Source organism: Brassica napus, chromosome A10, assembly GCF_020379485.1.
Source record: "Brassica napus cultivar Da-Ae chromosome A10, Da-Ae, whole genome shotgun sequence".
Lineage (NCBI taxonomy): Eukaryota > Viridiplantae > Streptophyta > Magnoliopsida > Brassicales > Brassicaceae > Brassica > Brassica napus.
Genome location: NC_063443.1, coordinates 7,217,760 through 7,228,523, shown reverse-complemented (window position 1 = coordinate 7,228,523; position 10,764 = coordinate 7,217,760). Strand labels below are relative to the sequence as shown.

Below are 10,764 nucleotides of genomic sequence, written 5' to 3'. Positions count from 1 at the left end.
TATATTTATTATTTTTGAAATTATATATAATATTTTTTGTTTTTTTTTTATAAAACGGTAATGTTACATTATGGAGATAAGCCGTCTTTTTTTTAAATGAAAAATAGTAATCTTTGAAAAATAGTAATCTTACATATGTTTAATGTAGTTTTTCCATTTTTTAATGTTGTATGTTTACATATTTTTTACAATTTTCGAAAATAATTAATATTAAAATATAAAACTATATTTTATGCCACGTGTCATTTTTCGGGAGAAATTTTTTTCGCTGATGTGGACGCCCTATGGAGCCTCAAAAGCTCTCTTTTATTAGTAGAGATTTTTCAGATAGATGTTTAATATAATTTTTTATTTTTAATTATATATTTACTAATTCTAGTTTTCTTGCTTTTATATCAGATGATAAATTATTATAGATGTTTAGTATAATATTTCTATTTCTTTTAATGTATATTTACTTTTCATTTATTTTTCCTTATATTGTATATTTACCTATTTTTGTTTAATGTAATATTTCTATTTCTTATGTTGTATATTTACTTATTATTTATTTTTCTTTATATGTATATTTATTTTTTATTTTTTGTTAATGCCACGTGTCATTTTTTAGAAGAATTTTTTACCGCTGATGTGGACGCTCTATGGAGCCTCAAAAGTTTCATTTTATTAATATAGATTTTCCTCTTAAAAAGTGCCTTTTGTGTTGTGAAATCTTTTTATTTTATGTATGTTAAATCAAATGATATCAAGGATGCTCAAAATACAATGAAACCATTCATAGAATTGTTAATATTCTCCACCATTTTGTAATAACGTAGGGGCTGTTTGTTTCACTATTTGTCATCTCCATCCAAATGATTCATTTGTATGATCTATTCAAATGATCCATTCAGATTTTTGTGATTGTTTGTTTGTTTGTCCATCCACATAGCTCATCTAGATGAATCATCTAAATGGATCTTATGTTTGTTTTTTTATTTTCATTTCCATTCAAATGAGTTTAGTAAGCATATTACCAAAATACCCTTGTGTTGATTTAATCATATGTTTTATATTAATTTTAACTATATTACATTTAATTATTTAGTTTAATATATTTATATTAAAATTATTTCAAAATTAACGAGTTTTCTTTTTGCGGTTTGGGAGGGAAAAAAAGATTTTTCGGTTTTAGCGAGAAAACAGGTTTTTCGATTTTGGCGGGAAAACAAGATTTTTTTGGTTCTGGCGGGAAAACGAGATTTTTTGGTTTTGGCGGGAAAATACAAATTTTCAATTTTGGTGAGAAAAAACTTTTTTGCGGTTTTGGCGGAAAAACACGCTTTTGGTGGGAAAACGCGTTTTTGCAGTTTTGGAGGGAAACAAGTTTTTGCGATTTTTGCGGGAAAACAAAATTTTTCGGTTTTGGTGAGAAAATGAGATATTTCGTTATTGGCGGGAAAATGCGTTTTGTGGCTTTGGCGGGAAACGCGTTTTGGCGGGAAACGCGTTTTGGCGGGAAAACTTGTTTTCGCGGTTTTGGCGGGAAAACACGTTTTTGGCGAGAAAACGCCTTTTTGCGTGTTTTGCGGTTTTTGCGGTTTTTGAGGGAAACGAGATTTTCGGTTTTAGGAGGAAAATACGTTTTTTTTTGGTTTTGGCGGGAAAACACGTTTTTGCCATTTTGGCAGAAAAACGTGTTTTTGTGTTTTGGCAGAAAAATGTGTTTTGGAATGTTGGCGTGAAAACAAGTTTTTTGTGATTTTGGCATGAAAACACGTTTTTCGGATTTTGCGGAAAAACACGTTTTTGCAATTTTGACGGAAAAACACGTTTTTTCAATTTTAGCAGGAAAATGCATTTTTGAGGTTTTGTCGTAAAAAAATAGTTTTTAGGTTTTCGCGGAAAAACGTGTTTTTGTAGTTTTGTCAGTTTTCGTATGTGACAAAAATGATATTATGTTTAGGTTTGTAATTTGTGAATTACATTAGAGGCATAATAGACATTATACCATTTTTCAATAAAACATCTTTATTCAAATGATCCAAATTGGTTCAGCTGAATAAACTTTAAAATAAAGCTTAAATTTCCAAAAGTCATCCGAATGATCCATCTGAATGATTTGCACTTTTAGTGTCTAAACAAACAAAACTCTCATCTTCATCCAGATGATTCATCCAGATGGAGAAACAAACGGGCCCATAATATTATATAAGAAAATAAAAAATCTAACAATAATAAAAGGAGAATATGGTGCAAGGAGAAGCATGCCACGTCACTTTAAAAAATCAACCAATATGGATTCTCTATTTTGTCATGTCAAATCGTCTTTTATTTTAAACAGTTTTAACCGGGCCATTCATGTGGGCTGTTCAATATTTCGAATTGGCCCATTTTAGATCCACCTCTCACATATCTGTTGATTGTTGATCTCCGACTCTTCAAATACGTCTTGGTCGTTCCATTTATCTGCAATTCACCGTTATCCAAACCTAATCTTTTTCATTCAATTATGTTTTTAATCTGGAACCACGATTTTATTTCACCTCCTTTTGTTCTTCCTCCTCCTCCTTTATAAATCCCTTCATCCAATGGTTCTTCTAATCAAAACTTTCCACTGAAAAATATAAAGCGATAGCTATGAACTCTGTTAAGTCCACCGGAATGGCTCCCGCCACCACCAGAAAGGCTTCCCGCTCCTGTCGCCATGTACTTTAATTTATTTGTTTGATATGGAATCTCTTATCTCTTACGTCTCCAGTCGATTTTATGATTTGCTTATGTGAAACTAGGACTACAAATAGTTTGATCTCATGTGTTTTTTTGGTTGTAGAAGATAGTTTATGATCTCGACAAACTTCATTTCCGACATTCTGAGTCTAATACTGACTAAGAATGTGTTTTCTACTCTTATTTGTACACTGGTATACAACCTCAAAAGTAATTACGCGGAGACTTTGAGTCGGAACGATGTTAAAAATATTGTTAATACAGGTTTTTATACTCTTGGTGATAGCTTTTGTGTGTTTCTTACTGCAGGTGCGAAGGGGAAGTTCTTTGCTGGATTTGATATCTCTGGTTTCTGTGAAACACATAAAGGGGCAAGTATGTTTTAGCGTCGTGCTATCTATGTTGATTGTATTGGCGTTATGTATTGATGTTTATACTGATATATATATTAATTTGGTCAGGAAAAAAAACGAAGGTTAGATACATATCAATTGACATCATAACCGATTTGCTTGAAGGTTACCTTCCTAACGTACCGGTTTAATTGGTTGCGTTGATGTGCTTCTGAGGGGTTGATCAAAAAAAATTTTTATTGGATTTCAGCTATAAGGGAACCTTCTGTCGCTGCCAACAAATATAGTAAGCAAAAAGTTTACAGTGACCTATTATGTCTATATATTTGAAGCAAACAACTACCATTAGTCGTGCATCTGTCTTATGTGACTTTGTCTGCAACGAAAACCAGTGGTCTAAGCATTAATCCTCTTTTTTTTATCTCTTTTCCCATGGTGCAGTACTGTTACATTCTATTTACTTTATTATTTGTTTTATATTCTCATGACTACACTATCCCAATTACCGGGGGCATTGGCTAATTATCTTTTCTTTTTGCAAGCGTAGCTCTCGGTAGCTTGGTCGATGTATTGGACAATTACACAGAAGAAACTTTTATTTTGCTTCTGTAAGCTACTCTTTTTTCTGCATAACAGTGCATTTTATTCTATTGGCACTGTTATAGTCTACGATGGCTCAACTTGGTGTGCGTACCCTTTTAAGACTAATATACTTTTTTGCGTTTCTCCTTTTCTATATGTTTGGAAACTATTAGAGTTTTGTCGATGAAGAACACTCTGTAGCCATAAGTCCGAGAAACATCTTTCTTGACTTTCCATATTTTTCATATTTTGATATTGAGCCATCGTAGACTATGCCAGCTTCGATTTTGCAATTGTGGCTGCAGGTAAAGCTTATAACCTTATAGTGACTATGCCAGCTTTGATAAACTTTGAAATTACATGCACTTGGAGCAGAGATTATGCTAACGAATCCAGAGAAAAGTCTCGGACGTGCAGTGGATTAAGCTAAAGAGATTGGTCTGAAGACAAAGAATGTATTCAAACAGTTTTATATTAAGATAGTAATATAATGTAACTATAAAGTAAACGGGGTGGCAAATTGAGCGGAGATACCATAGAAGTTGTCATTTTTTATTTAGCAACCAATGAAGAAGAACAGCTCCTCCAGGTTTGCGCTTTTTCAGTCTGATGATTTCGTGATTTATGTGTGTTTCCAAGTGCTACTTTGTGAAAAGTCCCCATATATCTTGAGTTGTAGTCAATATCGTTGGTTTGGTTGCATAACTCCTTGAAATGTTTTCCTTGCAGTAAATTTGTGCTTAATCTGTTTAAGTTGGTTCAAACAAATTAAATCTTCTACGTCACATTCTCTTTTGTGTAGTCTGTTATTGACATTTCTATTCTCCATGTTTTAGAGCATACGACTTTCAGCTTGATGTCAGCAGATAAAGAGGAAATCAATAAAATGCATACAACAACAAAAGAATACTGCCATAGTCATCCATGAGCTAAAAGATTAATTTCGTAGGAGGAAATCTTTACAAGGTTTACAAGATGTGAAATCCAGTGGAATTGTGATCTAACTGAATAGGGATGGTGAGTCTTGATAAAGAGGATATTGGGCTTGCTCCGGGATATGCCGGCTGGGAAAAACTACCTCTGATCCTTAAAATTTGATAGGATGCTGTTGTAACTTTCTGACTGATATAGTCTTGTGCTTTGTTACTAGCAGGAATTTTTTTTCCTTTTTTTTATCTAACACAATAGCAGAAAAGTTACATGTTCTTTTTTCATCATCATTTTTCTCCTCCCAGTGAACTTTCTCTATCTGAGCGACTAAAATTTTATAAGTTAGAATATAATATGATTCATGTCATTTATATCATATATAGTATAGAACAATATGGAGTTTGAAAGCTATGAAAACTAAGGAACAAAATATAAGTTAAATAGATATAAATGATATTTTAGAAAAATTAAATTATATGACAAAAATGAGAACAATTAAATAATAAAGTCAAATCCAAAATGCTGTAATATATATATATATATATATATATATATATATATATGTTAGGAATATAATGTAATATTATATCTATATTTAACAAAGGCTGCATAACTGTAAAGTTAATTACATCAATTAATCTATTTAGTTTATTAAAATATACAAAATATGGAGTTGGTATTTTCTTCTTTAGATAAAAGAAAAAAATGTGAATTTTAATTTAGAAAAAAAATTGTAAGTTTAATAATGGTTAATTATTTTTTCATCTTACTCACAATTCTGTATATAATTTTGATTATAAAATATGACAATATCTTTTCTAATGATTTTAAATTTGCTTTACAATATAACCAGTTTCAATATATGTATATGTATGTGTATATATATTAAAATAAAAACTCACAAATTTTAGAATAGCAGCCCTTACTAACGCTTAACTCATTAATTATTTTATTCCTACAGATTCAGAAGAACCGATCATGTCAAGAAAAAAAGTCGTGTAAGAGAAAAATATTTGAGAAGATGGATATTTAGGGTTTTAAAAGTATTTGTGATCTGATATATATCGTCGAGATAATAATTATTATATCCAATCCACTATGTATCTATTTGAATATTTGGTATTCCAATATCAAATTTTTTTATTTTAATTTTGATTCGAATAAATTAGATTAAACTAAAAATAAGTACAAAATCCAAAAATATTATAAAATAATAATATTTATTTTAAAATATTACTTTTAGCATATTAATGACGAAATGGTCGATTTAAAGCAGAATACCTTTAACTTATTTGTTTAAAGGTGATTTCTTGTATTCATGTATATGCTAAATATTTATGTTTGTCTCATTTCCTTACCATTTGGTAAAAGTTAATCATAATTAATTTTTAGCTATGGTCTGAAATCTGTCAAGGACGATATTAGTCGGATGTGCAGGGAATCAGTTAAGGCTTTTTCTTCTTTGTTGAGATATTTTTTTAGTTCATTGATTATGCTAATATACTTCAAATCTTTTCTTGCTAATTACAGACGTAATTTCTGAGCTTCTGCTTGCCAAACAATATGTTGAACTACTGCTAATGTACTTTCATGATTATAATTATTCAATTCTATAACCTTTTACTTCATATGTGCTCGGATTTTGGGCCAAAGTTTATTGTATTACTCTTTATATATACTATAAAATATTTTCTTTTAGAGTGAAAAGGTTTATCAACTCAATTCTTCTTCTGGAAAAACATACATCAGGATTCTACTTTTTGGAAAAAAAATTAGCAGATCTTACTTAAAACAAAACTGAAAAAACTAACAAATTAAAACGGAATTACCGCGCGGAAAAATCTCTAGTGTATATAAGTTTAGTTTAATTGAGGAAGTAATGATGTAAAATAAAAAAAAAAAAACGAGCTGATGTGGACATGATGATTAGATAGTGAATACAGTTAACGGGTAGAAGACGGCCTTTGCCAATCACGTAGCGAAGGAAACCCTAATCTAATCATCACTCCTTTGGTTCGGTTCGGTTCGGTTCGTCATCCTCTCGAATTCGTAATCCGCCATGGACGCTCAAAGAGCCCTGCTCGACGAACTTATGGGTGCTGGTGAGTTTACCTGAAATTGAGGCTTGGTTTAATCAGCCAAATAAAGTATATAGGAATTTGATGGCAGCTCGTGATCTGACGGACGAAGAGAGAAGAGGGTACAAAGAGATTAAGTGGGATGATAGAGAGGTGTGTGCTTTCTACATGGTTCGATTTTGTCCTCATGATCTCTTCGTCAACACCAAAAGTGATCTTGGTTTGTCACTAACTCTTAACTCCTTGCTTTGCCTTCTTTTTAACTCCTTGGTTTGTGTTTTGTTTCTCAGGAGCCTGCTCCAGAGTTCATGATCCAAAGTTGAAAGAGAGGTTAGAGTGGCTTGACTCGAATCTACATTATGTTTACTATTTGCTTTCTGTTTTAGATCGCTTCCACTTTATTGGTCTTGAAAAAAAAAGAAAAAAAAAGAAAAGAAAGTTGGTTAATCGTTTGCTGCGTTTTGGTCCATCAATGTTCTCTCACTGTAGAGGTTACTCAATAACCTCAACAAGTCTAAATCTTTGGCTTATTTCAGCTTCGAGAATTCTCCGAGGCATGATTCCTATGTTCCCAAATTCGAGGCTGAGCTTGTTCAGTTTTGCGAGAAGTTGGTGTGTAATGAATGCTTTCCACTCTTCTTTATTAGTATTTGCTTTCTTCTCTGTGCTAAGATTGGGAATTGGGTTACAGGTTAATGATCTTGACAGGAAGGTAAGGCGTGGACGGGAACGTCTTGCACAAGAGCTTGAACCTCCTCCACCGCCTACTCTTTCCGCAGAAAAAGCTCAGCAGTTATCTGTTTTGGAGGAGAAGATTAAGAGCCTTCTCGAACAAGTGGAAGCACTTGGTGAAGATGGCAAAGTGGATGAAGCTGAAGCGCTTATGAGGAAGGTACACACGCTATACCATGCTTTTCAGTTTTGAAGAGGCTCAATATACTGAGTTTTCAAGTTTTGACTATCATAGTGAATCTTGTTACATTATATGTGACACCTTTACTATGTTCATCAGTCTTGTGAACTGAGCGCGTATCTTTATGCAACTTTGGTGTAGGTGGAAGCGCTTAATATTTAGAAGGCAGTGCTGTTACAACGTCCAAATGAGAAGGCACTAGCGATGGTACATGAGAAGAAGATGGCACTGTGTGAGGTTTGTGGTTCATTCCTTGTGGCTAATGACGCTGTAGACAGGGCTCAGTCTCATGTCACTGGGAAGCAACATGTTGGCTATGGCATGGTCCGAGATTTTCTTGCTGAACAAAAAGTAAAGTCTCTGTACGAATTATTTGTATCCTGCTTCATGCAAGCAATTATTATTATTATTTTTTTTTTAATTGCAGGCTGCTAAAGATAAAGGGAAGGAAGAGGAAAGGCTAGTCAGAGGAAAAGAAAGTGATGATAAAAGGAAACCGAGGGAAAGCGAGAGTAGGAGGAGCGGTTCTAGGGAAAGAGAAAGGCACCGTGATCGGGATCGAGACAAACATAGAGACCGCGGTAGAGATCATCGAAAGCCGAATGACAGAGATCCAAGAGTGGGAGAGAGGGTCGTGATCGAAGCAGGTCACGTTCTCCTCATGGAAGGTCTGGTCACAGAAGGGTGTCGAGAAGTCCCGTTCGCCCGTACTAGTTTGAGATAATTTGTTGTCTCTATTTCTTTGGGGCCAGGAGCTTTGCAAACTGACAGAGGTAGAATTGTGACACCCCACACCCCCCCCTTAGTTCTTATTACCATGTGTGTTTCGTTTGGAACTTGTTAAAATTATTACAGATGAAAATTGTCTTTCTACCAGTCCACACACAGCTATTCTAAGAGTTTGAGACCTTGCCAATCTGCATTGGTTATTTGTTAAGAGGTCAAAAGCGTTGTAGTAGGTGTAGCTTTTACATATTTAATTATATTCCTCGACGTTTGATATAAAGGCTACAGAATTCGGGAATATCGGGCTTGATTGACATATACTATACCGAGGTAACAAATATACGAAGCAGAAGTCATCCTTGCTAGAATTTGGGTTGTTTGAAGTTTGTTTAGTATTTGAAATTTGTTTATTTTCTCTGTCTGCACTCGAATGTCTAACTGTTCATTTCTTGGAATCTTTGGTTGCATTAAAAAGTCTTCAGTGTATGCAGTGTAAGTTACACTAGATGACAATACCTAAACGAAGACTTTACATTGAGTAATATTTACTTTAATCAGCAACTAGATGATTACCCGCGTATGTGTAATGTATATTCTAATAATTGTAGGATATTAATTTTGTCAGTTCAACCATAATTATATCTTGTCATAAGTTTGATATATATTAATCTGAATATATATTAAATGTGATTTTTATTCATATGGTTTTCTGATCATTTGTATTTTATTATAACAAAACATTTAAACTATAGATCATAAAATATTCAGTGTGAGATTTTTAACAGTTTTCGTAATTTATAGTCGTTTTAAAAATTCAAAAATATAACCTATGCAAAAAAATCTATTTTTTATTATATGGTTAATATGATTGTTTAATTTATTTTAATAATATAACATTAAAAATAATAGAAGATATGTAAACTGTTATCAAATCTTTATTATTAAAATTATTAATTGTTAAATATATATTTTATTCACTTTTGGTAATTCCGTAGCTTTTATTTAAAGAATCAAAGAAAAATAATAATTGTACATTGTTAATTAATTTCATGGTTAGTTTAATGAGATGTATATAATATATATTTAATGGACTAACATATTTATCTACAAACTTTAAGAAACATTCTAGTGATGACATGTGTCACAGTTAAAATGTTGTAATGGTTCTCTTTTAATATATAGGGGATATGCTTTTATTTCGGAATGTTTCCTCGCCGAATTTTAGCTAATCATGTAAAGGAACGTAGAACTTGTAATGAATGTGAAGAAGTAAATATCCAGATTCTTAAGACTCTTGGCCAATTGTATTTACTTGGGACCAAGTTCAACTGTGGCCAAACAAGTTTCCATGGTCGGCAAAAACTGATCCTTCATCGATGGCATTAGCCGTAGTAAAGATGTAACTTGTAGTCTTGTGTTCCAATTCCACGCCTGACAAATAATGCTATTGATCCTTCACCTGTTTATGGTCCGATTGTTTTTTTTCACTACCTCTGAAATCTAGACCGGAGATGTTGATTTAGACCTCATTTCAGGTGCAATGAATGGAGGCTATCCAACAAGCTATGATTTTTCCTTCGATGCTGTCATGCCCCCTCAGAAGACTAACTAGAGAAAATAGTGAATTTAGTTCTACTCCTTATATTCCTTTTATTACCAATACCCATTTTTTAATCTGAATGGTTCAATACACAAGTTCGAGGTGAGGTGAAAGGAGAACTGAATGAATTTGTAGTGTAAAGAAGAAACAAGCAAGAACAATAAAAATTATGTAAACCTAGTTCTTGTGTTGTTTCCTCAAATGTTTGTGAATGTCTTTCCTTTAGTCAACTCCTCTTCTTATATACTCATACATTTCCCGATTATGCCCTTAGGTTGGCTTAGATCCCAAACCGACTCCGAGGTAATGGGCTGAGGTCCGTTTATTCGATAGGCATGTTGAAGGATGCAATCCCTCTCTGACAATAAGCCCTCCAGTTCTTTGTGAGAGACAAGGTCGATCTCACTAAATTTTATCGAAAGTGGCTTTTGAGAGAAAACATACTGGTGGAATACCTCTCTATGTGAGGTACTGACCTTGGCGGTTAACCGGTTTTCATCAATAGTTGTCTTTGTTATAAATATATGACTAAACCGCTTCGGATTTATCTAGGAAAGATGAACAGTCTTTTCAAAAGTTGTGGGAATCGTGCCATCCAACTAATTTATACAACCTAATGATGGCAATTCCTAAATACCTATAATTGCGCTGTCCATTATAAATATTGAGGGACTCTCTTCCTCCAAGCTTTCTCTCTCTACTTCTTCAATTGTTTCCAGTAAAGTTTCGACTCTTTGAATCCAACTCAAAGATGTTCGAAAAAGGAAAGGCTGTAGCTGAAGATACCAGTTCCGATTAGTAAGATATTTTCGGCGGTTCCAGACTTCCAATCCCACCACTGATCTTATCATACATCAGAAGATCCCCCGAGCA

At 33.1% G+C, this 10,764-nt stretch overlaps 1 protein-coding gene and 1 long non-coding RNA gene across 2 annotated transcripts; both read left to right on the top strand.

Annotated features, from left to right (window-relative positions):
• The first annotated feature begins 1,964 nt into the window (after positions 1 to 1,964).
• On the top strand, positions 1,965 to 3,085 carry LOC111209107. The gene is made up of 2 exons (XR_007317090.1): positions 1,965 to 2,688; positions 3,019 to 3,085. It is a non-coding gene; the product is annotated as an uncharacterized LOC111209107 (long non-coding RNA).
• Positions 3,086 to 6,516: 3,431 nt separating this feature from the next.
• On the top strand, positions 6,517 to 8,567 carry LOC106402553 (luc7-like protein 3). The gene is given in 8 exon segments (XM_048742728.1): positions 6,517 to 6,676; positions 6,744 to 6,872; positions 6,943 to 6,982; positions 7,189 to 7,264; positions 7,344 to 7,544; positions 7,707 to 7,916; positions 7,993 to 8,170; positions 8,173 to 8,567. Coding segments are annotated over 8 exon segments (984 nt in total). The 5' UTR covers positions 6,517 to 6,633; the 3' UTR covers positions 8,280 to 8,567.
• Positions 8,568 to 10,764: the final 2,197 nt, after the last annotated feature.